The sequence below is a fragment of the Rhopilema esculentum genome, chromosome 10 (assembly GCF_057945365.1).
Source record: "Rhopilema esculentum isolate cy_ngs chromosome 10, ASM5794536v1, whole genome shotgun sequence".
Classification (NCBI taxonomy): Eukaryota; Metazoa; Cnidaria; class Scyphozoa; order Rhizostomeae; family Rhizostomatidae; genus Rhopilema; species Rhopilema esculentum.
Genome location: NC_142824.1, coordinates 6,093,816 through 6,120,394, shown reverse-complemented (window position 1 = coordinate 6,120,394; position 26,579 = coordinate 6,093,816). Strand labels below are relative to the sequence as shown.

At 35.6% G+C, this 26,579-nt stretch overlaps 2 protein-coding genes across 2 annotated transcripts; one reads left to right on the top strand and one right to left on the bottom strand.

Annotated features, from left to right (window-relative positions):
* Positions 1–4,300: 4,300 nt before the first annotated feature.
* LOC135690063 (protein O-mannosyl-transferase TMTC1) lies at positions 4,301–26,525 on the top strand. The gene is made up of 20 exons (XM_065207518.2): positions 4,301–4,516; positions 4,762–5,295; positions 5,689–5,762; positions 6,432–6,501; positions 7,057–7,190; positions 7,800–7,881; positions 8,466–8,762; positions 11,172–11,293; positions 13,110–13,346; positions 13,849–13,962; positions 15,574–15,634; positions 15,917–15,999; positions 18,663–18,713; positions 19,691–19,848; positions 20,446–20,581; positions 21,227–21,371; positions 22,533–22,670; positions 24,315–24,425; positions 24,674–24,751; positions 25,116–26,525. The coding sequence occupies exons 2-20, from the start codon at positions 4,876–4,878 to the stop codon at positions 25,218–25,220; spliced, it is 2,616 nt and encodes an 871-aa protein (XP_065063590.2). The 5' UTR covers positions 4,301–4,516; positions 4,762–4,875; the 3' UTR covers positions 25,221–26,525.
* On the bottom strand, positions 15,994–18,066 carry LOC135690142 (RYamide receptor-like). The gene has a single exon (XM_065207622.2). The coding sequence runs from the start codon at positions 17,438–17,440 to the stop codon at positions 16,430–16,432; it is 1,011 nt and encodes a 336-aa protein (XP_065063694.2). The 5' UTR covers positions 17,441–18,066; the 3' UTR covers positions 15,994–16,429.
* Positions 26,526–26,579: the final 54 nt, after the last annotated feature.

Here is a 26,579-nt window from a genome sequence, read left to right as displayed (position 1 = left end):
TGGAGCAAAAAGTTTCGGCTTTCTGGTGAAACTGTTGTGAGTTATGAAATATTCATGCTTAATATCCCGCGTAGCTTATTAATTTTTCATGTTTTAGAAACGGAGATAAAATGTCGAGACTATTTGAAAAGCTGACAACTTGTAATAGAATTCCTTATGAACACCCACAGGATTAGTGATGTAATGAAAGTTTCACAAAGTATCAACATGGGTATGGGAACTTTATTGAACCTAAGAAAAAGCAGCAAAAGCAAAGGAAGACCGCCAAATGGAATGCCAAACGACATGGACGGCAATTTTGATTCAGGCATGCACAATGCTATCTTTTCGGTATCATATACATAAGCTGCTATACTGAAGTAAGTGACTTTTCAAAAAGAAAAAGCGTATATCTCATAAACGGACATTGCTAAGAATAAGAAAAAGTTTCAAATCATTGAACACGAATAAAATAAAGTATTTTTAAGGAAGAAATCGTGTAACTGTTGTTTGTTCTCGCGATGTTATATGTTCCCATGGGCTCCGACAAAGGTTGAAAAGTGGGGGGGGGCCAAGGGAAAATTTAAAACCCATAACAAAAGATTTTGAAAAAAACTCTATTGTTTTGCAAAAAAGTAGGGGGGGGCCAAGGCTGCGCTCCCCTTCGTCGGAGGCCCTGGCTCCGATATATTAATGCTCAAAATGTTCTAATTTATTGTCAGGGATTCGTTGGGAGGGCTATCAAAACTTTCTTCAATCATAGTCAACCAGTGGCAAAAATTATGGGGGTTTGGGGGGCTCGAGTCCCTCGCCCCCCCCAATCAGCGATGTCGTCGGAAAATTCGGGCTTTCGTCGGATAACTAACAACCGTTTAACATGTCGAAAATACTCCAAGAAATCGCTCTGAAAAGGAATTTTAAGCTAACGTAAGGGGCGTTATTGCAAATTTTTCTGATCTGCATTTGATCAGAATGCAGGTGATCTGCATTTTCCCTTTTTCCCTTTTTCACCCCAGGGGCCTCTGATGGTATATACTCATCAATCAAATAACATATGCTCAAAATCAAATCTGCTTGTAAATTGTATATTTGATTTCAATTCCGTAAAGATTAGCCGAAATTTCCATCGGATTCTTCCGAATAAAAGTCATTTTCAAACGCATTTCCCACTGACGAAGACAAGATAAAATGCATAAAATGAACGTACGACTTGTCAAAAGTGCAATCGGTCGATCTCTTGTAACATCAACTGTCTTAGATGAGGGGAGGGGGGGCTTTAGCTGTGCTATGATATTCAGGTAGTGGCAACAAAGATAATGGGGAGAAAAATTAACATAAAAGTTTGCCAATTTGTCTAGAGGCATCCCACTTCAAAAAGTGTCCGGCGCCCCTGTTAGACTTCTTGATTTCAAGGATTGCGGATCATATTAAAGATTGGAAGGGGGGGGGGGGGGTTGAAAAAGTTGTAGTTTACAAATTTAAATTTCAGTTTGATTGGTTCCAGGATAGTTAATGTGGCACTCAATTCTATGTGTAGCCACTTTTGCTTCTTGCTGTCTGACATGCCTTTATTACTGGCATGATTACAGTTGCCTGTACTAAAATTTTACAATAGCGGCATTTACGAAGCACGAAGTGATATTTTAGCACTGCTGGCATAAAATGGCTTTGTGGTTATTTTTCAAAGTCAGCACTAAACGAATAAATAGACAGAATAAAAGTAAGTAAATAAAAGATTAATAATTAAAAAACAAAGCAAAACTTTTTGTTAAATGTCATTACTATCATTTTGTAGGCTTTATCAATGTACTATAACACTATTAACCAGGGACGTATTTAATAGGTAGGGATTGCGAGAGGGTGTTAATAAATGATTGGGATTTTGTGTCACACCCTTCAAGTGGCTGGAGAATTCTGGAAACGCCCATTTCAAAAGTTAAGCTTTCAACTTTAAGATAAAGAAGATACGAAGACAAATCAAGCAACGTTTTGCTTTATTCTGTTACTTTTGGTCACCAAGAAATGCATTTCACCGAATGAAAGCAAATTTGACCCAAAGACTCAAAACTATTAGGGGAGGGGTGAAGCATCCCCCTCACCCGCCAGTAAATCTGTCCCTGCCATTAACAGTCAACAGAACAGTGAAACACTGATAATGTGGGTAGATGCACTTTTTCGCGTGATCTTGTTTTTCATTGTATCTACATTATTAGGTTATTTGTTATGTACTGTTGGTAGATGTCTGACAGTTGGCATTATGGTAACGAAATAATTGAATTACAAGTGTGATGCTTTACAGAAATCTTGACAGAAATTTGTTTAAGATTTCGATGCTCTGTTTGACGTAGAGTGATAAAAATTGTGCTTGGATTATCTGATAAAAATAGCAAGAAAAATGATTATGTCTTGCAATGTGTTTATTGGATTAGCTTAGAAGTGCCAGAATTACTGTTAAAATAATTTAAGAATAATTTTTCCAAACAATACTTATTGTCACAAGTGTCTACAAAAACAACGTTTTGTAGGCTAGGTAAATATAAATAATTTTATCGTCCAACATAAGCATAGTTAATAGAAAAATCACAATGTTTGCTTACACATCGATAAGATAATTTTTTTCAACGAGTAAATAGATTAACGGCCAAAAAAGTTCCAAGAAAAGTTTGAGGAAATTGATAAAAACGTTTTAATGAAAACTGCCGTTGTATTTACAAACAAATTTCTTTAACAACAGATTGGCAACTAACTTAGAAATTGTGCAGATACTCTCGCGAGGGGAGTGTAGCAGCTGTTGTATTTCATAACAGGCGCGCAACTACAGGGGGGGTCCTGGGGGTCCAGACCCCTGCCCTTTTTCTCAAAAGGGGAAAAGTGCCCTTTTTCCTGGAAAATTGCTTGAATATTTTAACTATTACGCTAAAATGGTTGGTCATACAGTAAATGACACACTCCGGAGATGTAATGGACCTCGCAGGAATACAGATAAATGATTTAGTCAAACTTTCACGCACTTGTTGGGTCGAACGTCATCATGTTGCAGTAATAGAGTCTATCTTCAAGCCCAAACTCTACAGCGTGTTTTATGATGCGCTACGCACTGGCTTTGAAGAAGAATGGTTCTGGGACTCAAAAACCAAAATAAAGGCACAAGATTTTGAACGGGATAGAGCCTCTACGACCTCTGGTAAAAAGTTACAAGAATAAAAACCAAGACATTTTTCAAGCCTGTCACATAGTTGACAGGGTCATAGAAGACCTTTGCATGAAACGAGCGAATGCAGAGAAATATTTTCGGACTGGTATTAGCAAGCAGTAAATATGGCACAAAAAGTTGATGTTCAGCTGTTCCGTTCCTTGTCAGTATTACAAATCAGCTGAAGGCAAGACTTGGAGACAGAAACCAGCTGAAGGCAAGGCTCGTGGAACTGTTCAACCTCCTCCAATCTGTAGTGCGAAGCAAAGAATTCAATAATAATATTTTAAAGCGCAAAATGTCTTCGGATATGGAAGATGATGGGTTGCTATTCAAAAGTGAGCTGGCGCTGGGAAAAGGAGATGACAGCAGGGTCGCCGAGAGGGGGACAAAGGGGCAAATTGTCCTAGGGCCTCGAGGTCTAGGGAGCCTCACAAAGCAATGAATTCCGTTTTTAAATGGAATTTATTAAAAGTAACAAAATTACAATCAAAAAGTAAAACATCTTAAACGAATTAGTGAATTTAAGCTATTTGCAAGGGTGTGGTGGCAAAATTTTTGCTCGCTTCGCTCGCAAGAGGCATTGTTTTTTCCATTTACCCCCTCCTTCGGGCCTCCTAAACTTCATCACACCTCACCACAAAATAAACCGTACACCACAACTTTTCTCTATTGATCAGTTTCCCTTGTCTGGCGTACAATTTTTACAGATTTACTAACTGCTCATATTTTCGGTGTACCTAAACAAATGCCCCGGTGGACCTTTAATGAAGTTTAATTAGTGCCCTTTTTGTGTCTTGGACCCCTGCCCTCTGAAATTTCTGGTTGCGCGCCTGCATAACTTGTTGTTCTTTCTACATATACATACATCTTGCTATCAAGCGTGACTCTGTATTAAAACTAGAGCACCGTTTTTGATGCTAGCACACTTTCATGTACAGTACATTCAGATTTTTTGATATGGAATAGAAAAACTATTGCTTGATCTTATTCTTGATTGTCACATAATTTACATTAGCTTTATATTTTCAAGATAAAAAAATTAATAGCTTTCACATTTCCTTCGTTTAGTTATTTGGCATTATTGAGTTGAGTTGAATTGCCAACTGTCAACAAAGCAACACAGGGGTACAATAGTTTTGATCATTTGATCACTTTGGTCTCGTCAAAAGTTGTAAATTGAAATACCCAAAGTGATGTTCTAACATTTATGCAACTTAGCCTACTCACAACAAACATTAGAAAAATATATATAGAACTGAAGCAATTGTTCTTTCAAGTCCTGCATTGCTGCGATAATTGCAAGATCCAGTCACCAAGAATGGCGCCAAAATCATGGCAATGGTACGTTGGTACATAGATCTATTGTATATTTTGATCAAATCAAATCATGGAACGGAAAGTATGAAACATGGCCAAGATTTCAGTTGCTGTTTTCATGCAAAGGCTTTTCTTATTATGATTGAATCGTGCTTTTTATGGTACTACTATCGAATTTATGTTATACTATCATATAACAACGATATAAGGTTTCCCTTTTACTGCCTTTTGCATCAAGATTGTTATTTGACCTGCATTTCTATTTATAGTGCACAGAAAAAAACCACCAATTTTGACATCTCCTGTAAATTCATTGCTGGATTTGTTTCAAGTTAAAGTTGCAATGAGGCATTCAACTTGTGTGTCATAATGTAGCAAGCAGAATGGATGTTCAAATAAACAAAGCAGCATCATTCACAATAATTATTTTCCTATGTCTGGTGTCCTACTGGAACAGTCTTAGCTGTGACCTTGCTCATGATGATGTTTATGCAATCAAAGAAAATGCAGATTTGCGCCCAGAAACATCATGGAAGAACCTGCTCACAAATGACTTCTGGGGAAAATCTATGACTGACAACACAAGTCATAAATCTTACAGGCCAATCACTGTGTTGACATTCAGAGTGAATTATTTTCTTCATGGTTTAGACCCATTTGGCTATCATTTTGTAAATGTTGTTTTGCACACCTTTGTGTCAACACTTTTCTACACCTTTTGTAACAACAACATTTTTCTGGACCAAAACATGTCACTGGCAACAGCTGCAGTTTTTGCTTGTCATCCTGTACACACAGAGGCTGTAAGTTTGTATTCACACATTTATATTTACTGAAAAATTGACGTACATAAAGACATACAGAAATGCCTTAAAAAGAGGGAGTTAATAACAATTATATAATAATGTTTCAATAATTATGACAGTGGTGGATGCCTGAAGGGGGTGAGAGTAGACGATCACCCCTCAATATTTTGGAGGACAATGGTCTTTTATTCTAAAACAATGGGAACATGTGACATCATCTTATCAAAACAATAGGCTTGTCCCCCATATTTTACCAAGTGTCCACCTCTGAATTGTAAGTGTTAGTTTAGACTCTTTGATGATTAATCATTCAATTTTTTCTTGGCACAAGTTTGTGGATGTAATTAGTCTGTTTCATTCAAGTACTAACCATATCCAATGATTTCTCAGGTAACTGGTGTTGTTGGAAGAGCTGATATATTGTCATGTTTACTGTTTCTTTCTTCCCTCTTTTACTATTTGAGGTAAGTGTAATGTGGCCTTTTAGCATCTTTCATTTTTGTAACCTATAAGTATGTGGTCAAACATTGAGATGTGACCAGTAATAGGAATGTTATGACACAACAGTGTATGCTAAGACTTCAGGATAAGAGACATGATGGTGTATGTTAAGTCTTTAGATATTGAGTCTTTTTATGACACCTTAGACTTAAATGAATGGTTTATCTACCTAATGAAAGTTTTGTGGATAATACACAGGAATTTTTCTTTTGTTCCATTTAATAAAGCCCCCACCTTGAAACATATTGCCCCTCTAATGCTTAATTTCAATATATTGGTAAGAAGTGTAATGGCTTCAATGCTCATGTTTTGAAAATCAGCGAAATGCCGATGTAGGGAAGTATCACAACATGCATCCACTTTTTTACAAAGTTGTTGCTAACTTTTTGGCTTTTCGTTAGTTTTATGTTTAAATAAAGATCATGGCTTATCAGTAGTTGTCAGCTTCACCACTCCATAATAGTTTTAAAGCATACCTGTTTTAAAAGAAATTATTAGGAAAGTATCAATTCATAAATAAACATAGAATGTTCTGATTGATAATTTTTGTTTTGTTGTTTCTTGCTGCTCTTTGCTTTACCTTTAATAAATTAAAACAATTTTTTGGATTTTTAGTTAAATATTTATTTTAGGGTCATGAAATCCTCCATTTGCGCTACATCTTATCAGATCGACAATAATAACAAGCAGCTGTATGAACAGGTAAGAAATAAAAGGCATCAAATAGGCCTTATCACACTGAGATTTCTTAGAGAATTTTACTGTACCTTCTGGTGCTTTTTCTAATATCGTCAAGAGAGGCTGCTAAAATGTAAGCTGTTTTAAAAAACGGCTGACAATTTCCATTTGAGCCATTTTTGTTAGCTCTTAGTATATTAATAAGTGTCTGTTCTAAACCTCTTGTGAAACAATTGTGAAAATTCAAAGCATAATTTTTTTGATGATTTTCCTGTCAATCCTTGCCAAAACAACTGTAACATTACAACATACAAGTTAAAAAACGGTTTGTGATAAATTGTTAGCATCCTAAAGTCTACCCACTTTTCTCCCATAAACTTGATTACTGAAATAAAAAAGTTTTTTGAAGCTTTAGTTAGCTGTTAGCCTTCAACCGAGAATACTTTTCTTTAGCAACATTGTAATGAAGGGAGGATAAAATGCACAAAGATTTTTGTGAATGAATGTATCTTTATGCAGCATTCTGTTTTTATTTATTGGGTGTGTTGCCGCCATTTACTATTTTTTTTCTACCGCTAGGATCAGAGCTGGTCGCATTTCCTTGTAAGCATTATCCTTGCAAGTTTGGCAATGCTTTGCAAAGAAAACGGTATAACAGCAATAGGTGTTTTTATTGTACTAGACATTTCTTTTCATTTGGATGTGATACAGAGGTAAATTTTACGATTTATCCAATATGTCTATTTACGCATTCTGTCAGCAACACTTACTTCTTTGCAAATACAGCCTAGTTTTTCGTCTTTTTATTTCTTCTCGACGATCAAAAAGCGGAGATATACAATATTTATAGAAGCTCGCGTGTAATCTCATTAGACATTTTCTATTGTCATGTATAAGGAATCGCAATTTCAAATTCTGTTTATGCCTGTCGACTCCTTCGTAAGTGGATATCCACAATTCGTAAGATTCATCGTGCTTTTCAACATTTGCAATTAAAATTTGAACACAGCTTTTTGTTACGAAACCTCGTATATGAAGCACAATTTCGGTTTTGGTTTGCAAAATCTAGCCTTCGAGCTTACTTCCAGCTTGATCCAAGATCTTTTTTCAGATATTGAAATATTTATATTTCAATATGTCGATCGTTCTCTCTTCCTTCAATAATCGATGTAGTAGCTAAGAAAAAGACTATAGGTAGATTAAGTTTTGAACCTGGTTTGACTCCAGCATTAACTTTATTATAATTTTTCATCTCTTAAGCTCTTCTCTTTTTTGCCATTTATGCCTTCTTTGTGCCTAAAATTTTTACATTTTTCTTCTAGTTTTATATTCAATAGCCTTTCAGGCGAAAAATTAGAGAGCCTGAAACGATTATTTGTAAGGATAGTTCTTCTAGCGTTAACGGTAAGATTCTATTTTCATTATGGTCACACTATCTGATATTTAGCCAAAGGTCATTGATTTTTCACCGCTTCAGTAATTTACTTTTCGGTATTTTACTACGTGATTCAAGTTAAATGCAGACTTCAGCAAATGAATTACCTGTGCATATCTTTTGAATTTTAATTCTTAATACCTACTCGCTTGTTAGTGGCAGCGATCTTCAAAATGAAGAAAAACTGAAAGCAGACATATTTTTACTTTTCAGGATACCCACCAAAACATTTTATAAAAGTTATATGAAATTTCGATCAACAGTTCCATTGCTCTATCTTATTCTCTAAAATCTTTCACGGCAATGCAAACATGAAATCTAATACAAATCTGGCACAATTTTTTTGGTCCTACAGTCAGTTATTTCTATATTTACTGCAATGTTGTATTCCTATATTTACTGCAGTCACAAATATTCAACCCCGCGACTTAAAAAGAATAACATGATCATTCAAGAAATTGATGTTCCCCGCTCCTGTTTGTATTATAATGTTTTTAATGAAATCTATTTGGAGATTTTATGCTAAATGCAACTCATTGTTGTTAATTTTTAGGCCCTTTCTCTGTTAGCATTCAGATTACGCATAATGAATGCGCAACTTCCCGCTTTCAACGAAGAAGATAACCCAGCGTCGTTTGCCCCAAGACTGGGAACGAGGTTTATGACCTATTGCTATCTGTGTGTCTTTAACATATGGTTGTTGCTGTGTCCCCATCGATTATCGTATGATTGGCAGATTGGAAGTATTCCATTGGTTGAATCTGTTGGTGACATCAGAAACATCTATTCTGTTCTGTTGTTTTTTGGCCTTGCTGCTCTGGTGTTGGTCGCACTTTGCTCCAACTACGATGTATGTTCTATGATTCATTAATCCTATTAGAAATCTACTTTAAATGGATTACTAGATGTTTAATATTATTACTCATGTATGACATTGCAGTGAATAAGCAATGTCCCCAACTCCTGCCTGAAACACAGTTATTTTATACAGTTTTGGTTGTGAGTGCTTCACAATGCTATGTTGAATTTTTAAGGATTATGACGTAACCGTCTACAATTAGACATCCAATGAATGCTGAACCTAAATAGTTTTGACAGCACGCACAAAACTTCTATTGGGCACAAAGAATGCATTGCTGATGATGAAATGCTGACATGCATTCTTCCTATCCTTGAACGCTCCGCTTATTTTCCTTTGGATTGCTCAAAGGCAGCGTGTCCACATTGAAAGTAAATGCATACACAATCGTTACAACTGCTGATGAAATGCTGACATGAATCCAGCTGTTCTGTCATTTAATTGGTTTAGAAGACCAACATTATTGTACGTTGTTTTGTTTAGACAACCTACCAACCCCTTCACAGCCTGCCACTTGTATTGACACAATTATTTGAACTTACACCATTGCAAAAACACCTCTAGATGCAACTGGTCTTATTTCAAATATTTTGTTTTCTGTCTTAACCAACTCCTCTGGTCTCCATTTGAGCTTTTTACAATTTTTGAATATAAATTTCAATTGAAAGCTGTTAAATATTCAAATATACTTAGTCGATAGGTCAGTTCAAATGGGTTACTGTAAATTTTCGAATTGGCCCCCCCCCCCCCTCGCAAAAGCCCCCCTTCGAATAAGCCCCATCCTAGAACTAAAAATTGTCAATAAGCCTCCCCTCGAATCAGCCCCCACTGCTACCGTAAATTCTCAAAGTGGACCCCTCAATTTGATGGTTTTTGCCATCTGAGGTTGCCTGTGGCGTTTTATTGAATTACCACAACAAATTCATACTTTCGGTAGTAATTAATTAAATGCTCATAAAGAAATTTATACTAAGATAAACGAGGTCCCTTAATAATTTCTTCTTAATTTCTACAATAATTTTTTAAGCCCCCCCTCGTATAAGTCCCCCCTCGAATAAGCCCCCATTCAAAAATATCAAAAATAGATAAGCCGCCAGGGGGCTGATTCGAAGATTTACGGTATAACTGTTGAGTTTTTTGTTTGATTCTTAATTTCAGACACCAGGGAAGTGTTACTACTAATTCCTGACAATGTCTTGGGACCATTTTCATATTTTAAAATTGAAGACTTCGTTTGATGTTTGTTATTTACGTCTTCTTGACGTCTTTTCTGGATCTATGTCGCTTCACCGAATTCTTAGAAATTTTCTAATTATAATAGAAATCTTCCTTAAAATCAAAGTTTTCATTTTCTGGCAGTTCTCCGGCTGCTAGGTCCTGATCCCTACAAATTCTTTAATTTCACAAGCTTAGGCCGCATCTGATTGATCTCCGATAAAGATTCAAATCTGAAATCAGGAGCAATACCTTAGATAATATTTCTTATCATTCCGATTACGTAAGAAAAGCCAGTAAACGCTTTGCAACCTTACAACATTTAATACGATTATTCAGTACAGAGCGATGTCGAGGCAGATAATTCGCAGTCAAATAAATTCTTAGCTTTTTAATCAACTTAACCCGAATGAATCAATGCTAAGCTGCACTGGTAATGGTAATAAAGTCAGACAACGTATTGTTTGTGACTGTATAATTTTATTTAATAATATCTCCTATGAATATACTACCTTTAAGCAAAGAGTATCAGCTGTTTCAAAATGCTTCATACTCGTATATATATCTTTACATTTGCGCTCTGGTGTTTGGAGCAAGATGCTTTTAAGTTGCTCTGAATTTCAAGCTGCGTGTGATCATCAGGCAATCATCAGGCAAAAATCGTCAAACTTTAAGTAGTAGCTTTGAGCTTTTATGTTCTACACGTATGTACATTTCTTGGCTTTACGGTAGCGTGTAATCAACAAAGACCAATCAGCAGTTGTTATTTTTGCGTGCATTTACTCATCCAAATACGCTTTGAGCACCGCGTTATTGAAAGATACACGGAAAAGCAGAAACATAGCATAAAGTACTTTTCCTCTGACACTCGCCAGAGTTTAAACATAAAATAATGACTAAAGCTAAGCAGCAATTTATATCAGATGCGGTTTGAATGAAATGTGAGAGAAATATTGACGCTTTTGATTTGTTATATTTGGCCAATCAGTGGTCACTAAACTCCCAGCTTGTTTAAGACTCCAAGAGAGAAGAAGAACTTTTTTCACATTACTTTTTCTGTTTTTAGTCAATTTAGGTAATTTACCAATCTGAAGTGATAATTGCGATACAAACTAAAAAGTTTGAACAGATTCACACTTATAATATGTTTTTCCATAGTTTATTTTAACAATTCTTTTTCTTTAGGTCGTCAGCAGAAGAACTACACTTATTGGTGTCGCTCTGTTAGTTATTCCGTTTCTTCCTGCATCGAACTTATTTATCAGAGTTGGGTTTGTCGTCGCAGAGAGAATTCTTTATATTCCAAGGTAAGCCAAATTTCCATTTTGGTATACTTTGCAAGAAAGAATGAAAACAATGAAATTTGTATTGATAAACTAATGTAGCTCCCGCTTCGACACATTTAGCCCCTCTATTGCTTATCCAAACTGGCTTTAAGCAACAGAGAATTAACTTTTCTAAATGTTTCTTAATGTGATGAAAATTGTAAAGAAACCCTCCAGTTCCATTATATTGACCTTACTGCGAAAAAATAAACTCACAAATTTTAGATTCACCAAATGCTCCGAATCTTAAATAGGACACTTCCAACCTACGAAAGAATTTTCTCGAGAAAAATTATTTTCGTTGTGTAACTGCATTTTTGCTTTGCGGCTTGAGGGATGTCTATGTTTTTTGGTACTGACAAACGACAGAATATAAAAATTCAATGCAGGAAACCTTTTAGTATAGTAGAGATTATGTCTGCATTAGCTTGCGCTTTTTCACTGAAAGTAATTTTCTACAAGAATGATATTCTACTTGTTGCGTAGGCTTTATTGTTATATATTTGAATGTATCTATGCCAACATGGCATGTAATCTATTTGCAACAATAACACAACCTGGTTGTTACGGGTAAATATCAACAAAATTTAATATGGCACAATTTTCAATACACAGCATAAGGTAAATATCATACATATTCTATTTACGGCAGAAAACATAAATATTCAAATTAACATAATAATTAACATATTAGGATGAATTATGTGGGCGTTGGATTATTTTAATCTCGTCTCAAAGCACTTCGATACAAATGTGCCAACCACGATAAGTCATCTTGAATCCTTTTGATTCAAACAAATTGATCCCGAATTGTTAACTTTTTAAGTTAGTTGCTATTAATTTGGGTTTATTTAAGATGTAGCATCTCTTATCTGAAATCTCTGGATATACCATCAGTGAATTAAATTCATCGCCTTGAAACTGTGAACCTGTCGATAAGCAGAAACTGCAATATCTTTGTCATCTCAGGGTAACATTTTAACGTGTGAAGTAAAGAAAGCTACTGACACCTCATACAGTCGGCTGTAGACCGGTTTCGCCTCATATCAGGGCTCATCAGTACAGCTGCTAGACTGAATGAGGACCTAAAGCCTACCTAGCGCGAGCAATTAGGCTGTCAGTGGCTTGTGGAAGGTAGTAAAATGTGAAAAGAAGTAAGCATGAGTGGTTCTTGGTGATATTGCTTAAAGAGACTGTCGAGTCTCTAAGACTCATGCGTACCTCGTTTAAAATTTTAACCACCTTTTCAGAATTAGCTTTGGATAATAAACAATGGATAGTTTTAGTCCAAAACGTGTTGCCTGCTCATGAAAATCTTATGTTCTCGACTACTACGTTTTTCTGACTCAGGCCCGGTTTTCGGAATGGTTTCAAGATAATCGTTCTTTTCACCGTGTAGCACTTGTATATGAAATTAATGTTATGCTGGACGTCATATTCCGATTGTCACTTGGAAAAGGACCATTTTGAATGCTACATGGTTGTTCGATGCAAACGAAACTAGAGTAACATTGGCTGTTGATAAAGCTTTCGTTAGTACCGCACCAATTAACAGATTCCCAGTGTAAAAGCCCTATACCAATTCAAAACGCTCCATGCTTTAATTTTCGGGACTGCTGTGGTTCATAGTATAACTAACATTAGAATCCATCGAAAAAGTATCGGCCTTTATTATTTAGTAAAATAATGATGTTGGTTTCAGAAGTTTTCATTCAACTATTTAAGATTAAAGTATGAAGATATTGTCACCAAATTTAAAAGCAATCACAGAACTTATTTTAACTTCCTTTGTGAACAGTCTTGGCTACTGTGTCTTGGTTGCCCATGGTTTGAGCATTTTATTAAATTGGAAAGCATCATCAGTTGATGGAAATCAGAGAGGTTTGAACGCAAGTGCGGAACACCATAACGATGAAAAATGTCACTCGATATACAAAAGACTTTTAGCTGCAGCTCTCGTCTCTTTGATTGTTTTGTTCATGTTAAGAACAATTAATAGAAACAAAGTCTGGAAAAACAGGGAAACATTGTTTAGGTTTGTTGGTGTCAACTTTTTTCAATAATTCCTAACTTTCGAATATAATTGCTAGTAGTTGTGCAGAAAATTGTTTTCGTTTATCCATCTGGCATCATTTGGTACGCGCATGTGTTAGCCGTTTTTATAAATACCTTCTGTCTCTTCGTTACAAATGCGCTGTTGCAGAAACGACTTCTCCACGAAGAGTATAATTTTCCACGCCTTTTTTCCGCGTAAAGGTCTTCAATCATTTCTATTTAGACTTATTGAAAATGTGCAAACACTACATAGTTGTGTGGTTAAAATCGCGTGCTTATATTTTTGTCAAACGCTTTAAATCGCCTTATTTTTTCTTGCATATGTTAATAACGTGTAGCATTCTGTATTGAATTTTCGCCCAAACTTACTTGAAAGCTTTACAATTTGCCAAAACGTTAATCAAATTAATGCTTACTTTGCATTTATAATGGAAAATGTTTCAATTTTTATGTTACGATGACCAAACTTTTTCAATTTCCAGGTCAGGCGTGGCAGTCATCCCACACAACGCCAAGGTTCATTACAACTATGCAAATTTCCTTAAAGACAGCAATCGAACAGATGAAGCTATTTATCATTACAGAGTGGCAGTGAGGTCTTTGCTTTAGCAATTATTTAAACCATGGCTTACTTCTTGTTTGAGAAGCCAAGAATTTCTCGATTTCAGTTAATCGAAGCTTCTTTGCTTTGAGGTCGAAGGCTTCTGTGACTTGAAACATTAAGATTTCGTAAGATGCGATTCTACAAAAACTGTTTTGATAATGGGGAAATCGCGAAAAACGAAAATAAAACAATCTTTTTTTACAGTGCTCATTACTCAGGGCTAACGATGTTCTTTTTAAAAATCAGCGTCAAATTGAAGAAGGGAGCCACAGTAATAGTTTGAAGATGAGATGTAAACATCATTTTGGTATTCTTCATTTAGCACACAATCCTCGTTCTCTTCAACCCTAATTTAGGCCGTGCTGAACACATGTAATCAAAAAGTATAAGACAGTGCGTGGAGCAGTTTCCTTTCGGTTTTTCCGGATGAAATAGAAAACGTTCATATTCTTGAATCTGTTGCCTGACTTTTCTTAAATACATTTTTTTACAATGAAGATATACCCGCCAGGCTGAAGTGGCCCTTAATGTAAAGAACATAATTTCTACGTACATATTAATAATAGAATAAAACAAAACATATAATATATTCATTGAAAATGCAGCCGACAGTATTCTAATTAGCTACAAATGTTATTCAAATAGCTGATGCCTACTATATTTCTGATACGATACACGCTTTTTACTATTATACAAGTTACATCATATATACACCACTAGATTAAGCCAAACTCGGGCTTTAGCAAACACCCAAAATGTTTCTGTTATTCGTTTATGACGTCACAGCCTTTATCAAAGCTGCGCTGCGAATATTTTGCTTAATGTAGTTCTACCCGTTACAACCCTTCTGGTAAATGCCCCTGTGTTTTCTTGGGGCTACCTGTCGTGTTACCCCGTGTCGTTTAACCCCGTGTCATGTAACCTCGGTCGAACAGGCAAAATTGCACATGACAGTTTTTGAAAATGGCTTTGAAGAAAGCAAGCTCTGTACCGCCAAAATTGTTCACATAATAGTTCAGAAACCTGCACATAAATGCTTGATGGAATGCTTGACCTGCTCGACAACTTTCTTTGGTTACCAAACATTTTTTTGATGATACTGAGTAAAGTTTCAAAAAGATCAAAAGCAAATTTTGTTGATCATTATAAAGTTTTGTTGTTTGATCAGTTTGATCTCTACAACTACTTTTCGCCAGATATTTGACCTCTTTCCGATCATGTACACTCTCGCAAGTCGTTTTTTCCCGCCGCTATTCATCATTGACCATTTAAGTGGATAGCAAAGCAAAGTCGAACTGCAGTTGGTTAAGTTCCAAATATTGCTTTAAGTTTGAGGATCGATGACCTGTTTCTGCTTCATCATATAAACTTCAAAATCAGATACATAAAGAAGTTAGCTACATAAATATATTTTTCAGTCATGCAACCTTTAATCTGATCTTTTTGGTGTCTAAGACGACCATAGTTGGATATCAAGTAGCGGCGTGCTCTGAACGTCGCTCAGAACTATTAAGATAAGTCCTGTTTTATAGCATCATTTCAGCAACTGTGATTTGCAGCTGTATTCCTTTTTCTAGCTAACCTAGTAAGTTTTATTTTCAAGGTTGTACCCAAAGCATGCAAGCTCCCACAATAACTTAGCAACTTTGCTGGGAAATTCAAAAGTAGGTATTGCAAATAATTACCAAGGTTGTTTTATTTGATGCCTTACTTTACATATATTGAATGATAGAGAGTTTAAAGCATCTTGAAGGTGAAATATACGTTAATAACTGATTTCAGAAAATAATTTGTCTGAGATTAGAAACGATTTAGCCACGTATTACTAAAACGTTGTTTTGTGGGTTGTTTACATTGAGCCTGAGCGACTCATTGACTGTGCCCCTTTGGTGTTTGTTGCTTAGACAGCTTTTACGCGTAGCCTATAATTTCCTTGTCCTTTTTAGGAAGCTGAGTACCACTTCAAACAGACTCTGCTCCACAACCCTTATCATTACAAGGCTATGTATAACCTGGCTTGTCTTTTCAGGTAATTCTTTCGTCTTTCCATCTTCCTATCAATTTCTGATTTTTTTCAAGTCAATTCTGTTAATCAAAGTGAATATTTATAAAAACAGTTTATGATAAAGGTCCAAGTAAGCCAACTCACAGTTGGAAACATTAAAGTGGTAGCTTATTTGGTCTTGTATAGAAATTTTCTGTCAGTCTGAGTGATTGTGGTGTCTATAAACCAAGTAGACTAAGATAATTACAAGTTGGGTCATTTCTGCTTCTTATTTATTATATATATATGAGTATTTTTAAGGTTATGCCTGACTACCATGAAGTTTGATACATTGAAGATTTGCCGAAGTACCTCAAAAATCTATATACAATAAAGGTCTCCAGCTAAGTGTTCATGATACTAGCGTGTTCTTGCTTTATATTGTCCTTCAACAAGCATTCGGTATCGTTCATCATTATACAGTAACTGGAATCCTAGCATTGTTGTTCCCGAACACATAAGCTTGCCTTTCGAATTCGTTACTTGAATCGCTGACTTTTCGTCTACAGCACTTCGGTACCCCCATCAATAAGATGCTTTTAAAGCCTCTACGGAATTCTTGATGTCGATAAGCATATATTATCGGGTTGAGAGTCGAGTTCCCGTATGCAAGTGCGAGTGCAAATAACTCATACTCAAGCGGTTCTTCGACTTGTGCAAATTCTAAGATAACAAGTACTCCTGACGGCAACCAGCAACACAAAAACACAATGCCAATGACCATAAACGTATAAATCATGCGAATCTCCAGTCGGTTTGCTCTCCTGTTGTCTTGATTTTGCACTGACGGTAGTGATGGAGAAATGACTGCATTTGCCCTCATTCTTTCATTATGCTCTCTCATCTTCCTATAAAGGCTTTTGTAACAATAACTCATGACTGTAATAGGAATGATAAAGCCTATTACCAGAATACAAGCGCTGTAGATTCTCCCGGGAATGTCCCATGCAAAGGGACCGCACTGATGACCGTCTTTGCTTGTCCCATATTTGCTCCAGCCTAAGACTGGCGCCAAACTTAGACCAGCGGACACCACCCATATTGCAGCTATGCAACGCTTGGCAGTTTTTTTATTGAAACTCGTTCGCTTGTTAAAACCAACGCATATATATTTCTGAAGACTGATACTGCCTAGGGTCAGCAACGAAGAGAGCAGAAAAAGCATCATACTAGTCCCGTTAAGATCGCAAAACCACTTATTGGACAGAAGAATAGGGTTGTATGCAGATACAAGCGATACTGGTAGACTTATCAAGCCAACGCCAAGATCGGTGACTGCAAGGCTCACGAGAAACATACCCGTGACAGTTTGCATTCTTGTGTTTTGCGAAATGCAATATAGCACCAAAGCATTTCCACAAACAGCCAAGGTCGAAAGGAAAACAAAAACAATCGTCTGTAGAATGGTTATCCGTCCGATTTTCATCTTTTCGGCTTCCAACTCGTTCTTTAATGTCTGCAGTTTGATCTTCTGTTGCAGTGCTATATATAGGGATGTAACATCGAAGAAATTACAAATTGTATAAATTAGCGAATTGCAAGTAAAGAATGAATGCCTTATTTTGGCTGTAAAAAATTATTCAAGGTGCTAGCCGTTAAGTTTATTAAATAAAATGGATTCGAATTTTTTCTTCGTTGCCAAAGAAACCAGAAGGTGTAACCTGTGTTCTACATTTTAAAATATTGCTGGAGAATTAAACACAATTATGAAAGCCCTCATTTGTTGACAGTTAATGGTGACAATGAGTTTCTCAGATACTGTACGTGTTTTTTATAACAGATAATGTGAACAACTATTTCGTAACATTCGTAAATAGATTTGACACGTTTGATGAAACACAACGTTGCCTTGAAACGTCAATAAAATGAAATCGCGATTTTCTCTTAACGAAACTGCCTAATTCGATGATGAAGCTGAGAATGCAATTGTGTTGAAACGATGTATTTTTCATCCCATACCCTTTCGGCAAAAGTAGTAAGAATCTTATCTGTTTTGTCCTTCATTACTCAAGAACTATGGCGTATTTTGAATAAGGGTCATTGGGGTTTTGATTGCCTACCCTTGAAAGGTACGATTTTATAAGCACGTAAGTTTTGTATGATAAGTAAACTTAAAAGATTATTTGCATTGTTCTTCTGCTGTGATGACGACGGCGTTTCATTCATTTTAAGGATATAATTTCATTGATTGGATAAAAGATTCTAGTATCCTTGGTTTGCCAAAGAATAGAAATTCGTCACTTTGTGGCAAAGGTTTTTTTATTAACCTCTAAAAACTCTGTATTAAAAGCAAATGATATGCGAAAGAGGCTTTAGCCATCTGTCAATCAACGATTGGCCAATCATTAAACGTGTGAGTGGTATTACGTTTGTTGATTGGTCAATTTTGATTGACTGATGGTTGACACTTAAGTACCTGTCGATTATGGATTAGAAAGCAAATTGTTATGATAGATTCTTTATGTCAAAAGAATCCGCGCAACCTGATCCATACATTTAGCCGTAGCTAACATTGTCTCCAATCCAAATGTCTGATATCCAACTACAATTGTATTTCATATAAGTAAAACAATATGATATTTGATTTGTAATTTATGCTGAGAAGCTTATGCAGTATAATTATGTTTGCATTTTCTATATTTTCACAGGAGCAAAAAACAATACTTAGAAGCAAAGGATTTGCTAGAAAATTCAGTAAGGTAAATTCATAATTTATTCAATTTGTTGGCAGGATTTAGATGTAGGATTTTTAGGGGGAATGTTTGCTTGCATATAGTAAGTTGGTTTTAATCAAAATATTTCAAAATATGCAAACCAGCTATACAGCTTTTTCAATCTAATTATAATACAGCTTGTTCAGTCTTAAAAGTTAAAGCTGTACTATCTCATCATTAGGTTCTGCATTGTTAATCTTATTATGAAGTAACCTATGAATGAAGGAAATTTTAGCATTCAGAATTACCAGTGGTGTACCTGAAATCAAGATCTAACCATCTTGTTAAAGGCAAATTAATAATCTTCAATTGCAGTTTTCTTGCTAGAAGGTAGCAAAGCTAGCTTGAGTTTATTCAGTTGGTGCTTCTTTCCTTGAGCATTGTTACAACTAACATACACCTCAAATCACGCCGTTATCTCTTACCGAATTCCATAAATATGTAGTTCACCGGAAAATTTTCTGTATACATAGGAAAAGTTTTTGCAAACTAGATACATTTCAGTGCTGTATTGCACTGTTTGTCAAAAATAAGAAGAGGGCAAAAGACTTTGATCCGTAATAAATGTTGACTGATGATCGCATAAAGCGTGAAACTCGGAGTTGCGACTTAGAACCGTCCTGTTCTATACACCAAAATACGTTTACACCAGAAATGTATTATGATTATGTATAAATATATCTATTTGTTCCCGAGGCCTTCAGAAAGTCTATGGAGCCTACATTTTCATAGCTATAAAGGTAGTTGAAGAAGAATCGCGTGTCATTGACTTGAATAGTGAGACGGAGAGCAACAAGACAAGAGCCTTGTGGAAACCACACCTAGTTGTGTTGTGACTCGTAGATACGCTTTCTACCTACAGTGCAAATTGATCTAAAAACTAATTGATAGGGAGACAATGAGCTCAAATAACCACGGAACTATACATAGAAATAGAAAGAGCTTTTGCTTTGCTGTTTCAGGGTCAATCCAGAGTATCTCGATGCCATCCAAGTCCTTGCTGAAACTTGCCATGATCTTGGTGAAACTAAGAAAGGCCTTCAAATATTTCATAAAGCATCTCTCAAAACTGATGATCCCAACTTCTTCAATAACTACGGTGTATTTCTTGCTAATACCGGTATGTCTTTTTAATTAATTGTTTGGAACTATTCTATGTCTACCGGTACAACTATTCTGTGTCTAAACTTTGTCTTATTAGATCGAAAACGATGTTAAATAAGAATTTTTTGGAAATGATTGTTGCAATTAGATTGTGGAGTCCTGGTTCAAAAAGTATATTCCCATCATTATTATCAACATCAAAATTATCGGCATAATAATCATTACCCATAATCATCCATAATCATCAGTCATCATTTATCAACAATGCCATCACCATTAACCAATATATAATCAAACGTCAATCATCATGATCATTATGAGGATCCACCATCAATCATCTATCATCACTGTTACTGTCAATGATCATCATAATCATCAACGTCATCAACGTCATCATCCTACAACTGTATCAGTATCATCAGTTAGAGTCCTCTAGGCCGTAATAGGATAGAAATAAAAAGCAAATTAATTTTGATATGTTGTATAAATCTTCCAATGTTAATTATGTAATAAATTCAACGAATGGTGGTATTTGACAATCACCTTTCCTTTGCTTTGTTGTATATACGATATACCATCAAGCACTGTAGTTTACATTTCAATGTTGCTTTAGGTGATGTCGAAGGGTCGTTGCATGCGTACGAAAAAGCAATCGAACTCCAACCGTTGCAAAAATTGTTTCTCGTCAATTATGGTCGACAGTTGAAAGCAGTGAATAGATACGAAGATGCAGAAAATGTTTACAGAAGGCATGTATTTCCTTTCTGATACAATATTGATATGACAAAAATGACAAAACGTTGCGCATCTTTTGTCTGACTTATCGCCAATGCTATCATCAACAGAACTGTCATCAGTATCTTGCTGAAAAAAACATTTGTCATTGACGATACTTCTAACATAATCCATTGACATAGCCCGTTATCAAGTAACGGGCCATGCTCGAAACGTCGTTATAGAATTATATTGTACCGCACGCAATCTAGTATATTTATCTTAAAAATATCCTTATAAACAAGTCCCCAAAACAACGATAGCGTTAGACCATGTTTGAAGAACGATCTATTTCGTTTTGGGTAATTTTTGACATGTTTCTTCTTGGTTAATTTTTACATGTTACTTTTTGGTTATTTTTGACATGTTTTTTCTTGGGTATTTTTTGACATGTTTCTTCTTGAGTGATTTTAGACATGTTTCTTCGAGACTGTACTATTGCGTAATAAATCTTGATAAGGGAATGTAAGATGAAAACGCTACTAGAAATATTCCCTTTTATATTTATTTGCTTGTTTTGAGTTTTTAGTGATAGTTCTTCTTCAATTATGATACTGATAATCGTCAAAATATTTTATTGGTCAAAGCAAGTAGAGATCTAAATTTTGTTTATTTTCAAGGGCTTTGAGACTTGGCAGAGATGCAAATACCTTACATTTGCTTGGCATTTTGTTATATCAAATGAGACGGTTGAAAGAAAGTGAGCTGGCTTTTTTCGAGGCACTCAAGTATGAGCCACGCAATGAAGATTATATCAAGAATCATGTATGTGTGAATAATTAACTAATTAATTTTTCATTCTATAACTGCTTCTTTAATTTTTATCTGCATTTTGTACATTGCTGAAAATAGAGAAAATCATTATGTTTCTATGAAATCAGTAGGATAGCATCCAAGTCAGGGAGCAACTCCACAAAAATGAGATTTTTAATCTGGTTTGAAAAACCTTATTTTTCCTCTCGTGATTTACCAGGGTCTCATTTTCTTATGAAGTCTGTAACAATCGCGAGAATTCTTGTTGATTAAAAATACTTTTCCTCGTCATCTATATTGCAAATATAAAGCACATTAAACACCGGCGTATAAGATCCTATCATCTGCCATGTTCAGTTTTGCTAGGTTCTTCTATAATGGCTATCGAACGGAAATATTTGGCTCTTAAGGCCCCTTTAGTGGCTCTTATATGATTGAAAGGTTGACACCATTGTGTTCATTCAAAATTTGCTGACGTAATAAGTGCATATACATGAATTGCTCGTTATTAAGTAGTATTTGGTGATTGGCGGTGAAATGGTTTGAGAAAGACAGCAGTTCAACCCTTCATTTATCTGCTAATAGAAACCCATTGCAATTTTCAGGTTGACTGTAATCTTATAAAGTTGAAAATTTTAGTTTCCAGAAATAAAAATCTGGATGCTTTTATGCTTATGTCGACACTTAATGCGAGGTGCGAGGATGGCTCAGTTGTTAGAGGCGCTGACTACAGACCCAAGGGTCCGTGGTTCGAGTCTCTGGTGTGACCAAACTTTCACCCTTAGTGGGGAGAGTCGCCAGCTCTCTGTAATTCCAGGCGTACGAATCACGAGGTGTGGTTACATCGAGAGGAAGGACCAGGACACTGCTCGATAAGCATAGCTTCTCAGTGTCCTAAAAACTACCTCCGGATGCTAGGTAGCAACAAATACAAATATTCAATGCTGTCTCTACTTTGAGCATATGACATATGGCCATTTACCATTCCGTTCTTCTAAGAATGTTTCTGAAGACTATTTTAGTTGTTTAGTCCGTTTTAATAAAACATTTTTCGAATTTTCGAGACCTGGAAACCTTTTTCTTGGTAGTGTAGCATAAGAGAACAAATATTTCTTTATGAATCATGTAAACGATTTATTTAATGTTTTTTGTAAAGAAAGTTTTTTCGAATAGGCGACAGCTGTTTTTGAACAGGGTCAGCAGGACGAGGCAATAAGATTGTTGAGAGACTCTTTAAAACTCTTACCCAACTCCTCAGCTATTGTCAAAGTTCTGGCAAGCTTTCTCATGAGTCGTAAGCGACCAAAAGAGGTTGGTACTTTTGACAGTTGTTTGATGAAATCTTCTTTTGAGCATATCAATGGCGAGGTCAATCTTTAAATACCATCTGCAGCCAATGTGGTCTGCTTAAATTATGCATATAGATTCTTACCCCCAACACCTTGACACATTGTTTTGAACCTGTCGGTTAGATAAAAGGTTTTTACATGATCCTGTAATTACATTGATACTATACGATACGTACCCACGGAAAGCCATTTTGTCTACCAGTGATATGAAAAAATTGCGCATATTCTATCCTCCTCGATAGTTTCCACGGAGAAGCTGATGACTTTGGTGTCAAATATAAGCCCTGCCCAGCGTGGAGCAAGATGAAACCTTGATCAAAAAAACAGATTAATATTTGCTAATTACATAAATGCCAACTTCTCAATCTGTGTCCAAGATATGTTGGAGAAATCTTTTTCCTTGATCTTGGTCTAAATTTCGACATGTGTTAGTTATTAGGAGCATAACAATTAATGGTGGGTTTAGCTTGGGTGTAGGGGGGGGGGGGGTAGACGGCAAGTGCGAATGTGGTGCGACAATACTTTCGTTTCATTCGGTATACCATGCTTTGTTTAGCTCAGAAGATTTTTTATTGATTAGTTGTAGTTAATGGCACCAAGTTTGGAATGCAATGAATTGCATTAATTAAAGTAGCTTGTAGATGTTGTTTGATTAAACTGTCTGTACATTTTTTAACTCCTTCTGCATTTTAGCATCCAACCATAGGGTTTTAGGTGGAGCACTGGGTATAAAAGACTAGTTTCTCACCTGTCCGAGATCGTCTGGAATTAGATGAGAAAGCATCTAACTTGAAAATTAATATAGATGGCTTTTGATGTGTTTAGTGAAAAAAATCTCTATGTTTTCGACTGATTTACGCATAGGTGGACATCTAAAAATGATCAAGCAAAAAGATAGGATCCAGTCAGGGATTTATTAGGATCATGGGTGGCCTTCGACACTCTCTTTTATCGCCAACTTCATTTGTGGTATCACCGATAGAGTTGAACTCTTATTCTTTATCTAACTTTGAGCTTTAATTTCAACTGACGCACAAGCGTCGTATGCAGACACCTCATAAGCTTCTTAGATAGCGTGCTTGCAGGTGAAAACACTCTTGTTTGTCTGCTTGGAGACCCTTTCAGAAAAAGATAACATCCGATGATATCAGAAAATGGATTTGGTCATCCTTTAGAAATAAAAGGCTTAGATGTTAGATGTATATTTAGGTAATTGTGCTGTGAATATCGAAGCGGGCGTTTCCCGCCTTCATGGAGTGGCAGCCAAACATCATCATTTCGCACATCTGTTCTTGATACTAATACAATTAGACAGAGAAACGGAAGGTTTCCCGCCGATGGATGCATTGGCTGACCAACCATTACGTACAATTTACTCTTCAGAATACCCTTTACATTTACAGGTATTGACGCTTCTGGTGTATAGAACAGGACGGTCCTAAACACCGATTAAGGATGATGCTTGGAGTCGCAACTTAGAACTGTCCTGTTCTTCACACCGAAAGTGGATACAGCTCTGCCACCTCTGCTAATAAAAACAGTAATTTTCCTTAATATATATTTAGGAATCTATGTTTTATAACAAGAGATCCTCTTTGCTACTTAGGCTTTAGAAGCAGTTACACACAGCTTGGCGTATAATATGAATGACCCTGAGCTCCATTACATGAGGGCCAATGCATTTCGTGAGCTGAATAGTTTCAATCTGGCTTTAGAGGTACGTGTGATCAAATATTCTTCTTTTCAATATTCTTGTTATTTCCTTGACTAGTTTGACTTTTATTGAATCATTACCATGATTCTTAATTGCATTTTATTTTAACAGCGCTTTTGTTGATAACAGTACGTCTACGTACTGATAGAGTATTACCCTGTATAAACATGTATATTATTATTGTGCATATATAAATGTCGTTTATGTTATCAAAAATCGACATATATCAACGTTTGGTATACATTTTTCAGAGTTTCAAAGATGTTTTGAAGTTGGATCCCAATCATTTCAGTGCGCTTCAAAATGTTGGAGTCATCTACCATCTACAGGTACGATTTGGATATGCTTTGGTTGATTCCACAAACCACATTAGATTCTGGCAATGTCTGTTTATTATATAAGAAAAGAAATCCAAATATTTTCTGCACAGATGAAAACCTACCATTTTTAATGTTTTTTTCTCTCGAATGATTCAAAATATTCGTACACTATATAATTTTCGGTATTTGTCCTAATATATTTATTCGGCTACATTTGTCCGAAATCGCAATCGTCCGGAACTGCTCGAGCTATACCTAAAGGTAGCATTTACGCAGAATGACAAAGGATTAGTCAATTTGTTTGTTTGTTTGAAACAGACGTATTATATACATTGTAAGCCATACAAATGCAGCTCCCTGCTTTTCATTTTAGGGTTTGAAAGTAGAAGCACGACATTACTACAGTAAAGCGTTAGCCCTTGATCCTGACAATAAAGTTCTCCGAGATAATATGGCAAAGCTGCTGAGGACAATGTAGTATTCCAAAAATAGCTGTATTTGATGCACTGATTGGGCATCTAGGGGCTGATTTTCTTGAAATGGTGAGGGAATACACCAGAAATAGCTTATTCAAGATTTCTGGGTGACGTTGTTCAGACAGACGGTAACTGCCGTTAGTGTACAGTAAACACCCGCCTATAAGAACCTGGTGTGGAACAAAGCCCTCGTGTATTAGAACCAATTCAGCCTATAGTTTGGAATAGGTTCTCACTTGCAAACTTTATAAATTTCAGGCTATTTATTTAAAAAATAAGCAAGTTTGAGAATGTAAGCTTTTTGCAGTGTATAGTAGAGATTTTTATATTTAGTATTGTTTATTCATACTAAAAATATTTTAAGCTGTTGACCCAAGAGTCTAAAACATGTCGATAATTTACAATGAAACTCTGAATGAAAACTTTGGAATAAAAAAGCCATTTTATGAAGCTAAAACCTGGGTTTCTGTTCAGCCTTCATCATAAAAACCTATTCAGGTTTGGTAGGCTCTTGTCTGTGAGTGTTTACTGTATTTTATTATTGGTGTTGACAAGTTGTACATAATTCCTTTAATACTCGTACTTCTTCAGTGATTAAAAGAGGGCTTTTAGTTGACAGCATTAGCGTCATAAACATTTCTACGAAGCTAATACTTAACTATATTTATTTCATTGATCCATTATCATGTTCAAATGATATTTCGGGTTGCTGAGCCTTAAGGACTACCAAAGCCAGTTTTTAGTGTAACAATTTGCAGGATTTTTCAAAAACTTCTGAAATATGGTTTCATTCATAAATTATCATTGCTAGTTTTCATCATAAAACAAAAAATCACAATACAACTGAATTGTAGCATCTCAAGTTGGTTTCATCTTCAATTATGCTTTTAATTATACACCATACTGAATGTTTTGAAGAATGAGATTAAAGATCTCTTTTTGTTTCATTCAAGAATTCTGCAAAAATTTCGAAGATGATTGATAAACTTGCAACTGTATGTGATAAATTTCTTATACCACAACAAAATATTCTCAATCACATATTCCTCACTTTAACTGGTCATATTTTTTGTATTTATGTAAATTAAAAACTTTCTAATATGCTGGATTTTTACAAAGATGCTATTGATGGGTTTTGATGAATGCACACTTTTGAAGAAATTAGAGCATAGATTAAAAATTTGTTTTATTGACTGAGATCCAGTTAAAAACTGCTTGAAATTTTCATCACATTAAAATATTTTAATGTATGATACTTGTATTTTGAAAATATGATTTTATAGCTGGAAATATTACATTTTTATCAATGATTTGTTTTTATTGCCTTTTTTGACTTATACAGTAGTTTCTTTAATATCCTA

Excerpts from the sequence above, each read along its gene's own strand:
- LOC135690063 (XM_065207518.2), top strand. The coding sequence starts at position 4,876 with ATGGATGTTCAAATAAACAAAGCAGCATCATTCACAATAATTATTTTC. Across the intron at positions 16,000-18,662 it reads AACCTGGCTTGTCTTTTCAG|GAGCAAAAAACAATACTTAG; the intron begins GTAATTCTTTCG and ends ATATTTTCACAG. Across the intron at positions 24,752-25,115 it reads GAGTCATCTACCATCTACAG|GGTTTGAAAGTAGAAGCACG; the intron begins GTACGATTTGGA and ends TTTTCATTTTAG.
- LOC135690142 (XM_065207622.2), bottom strand. The coding sequence starts at position 17,440 with ATGAAAATCGGACGGATAACCATTCTACAGACGATTGTTTTTGTTTTC.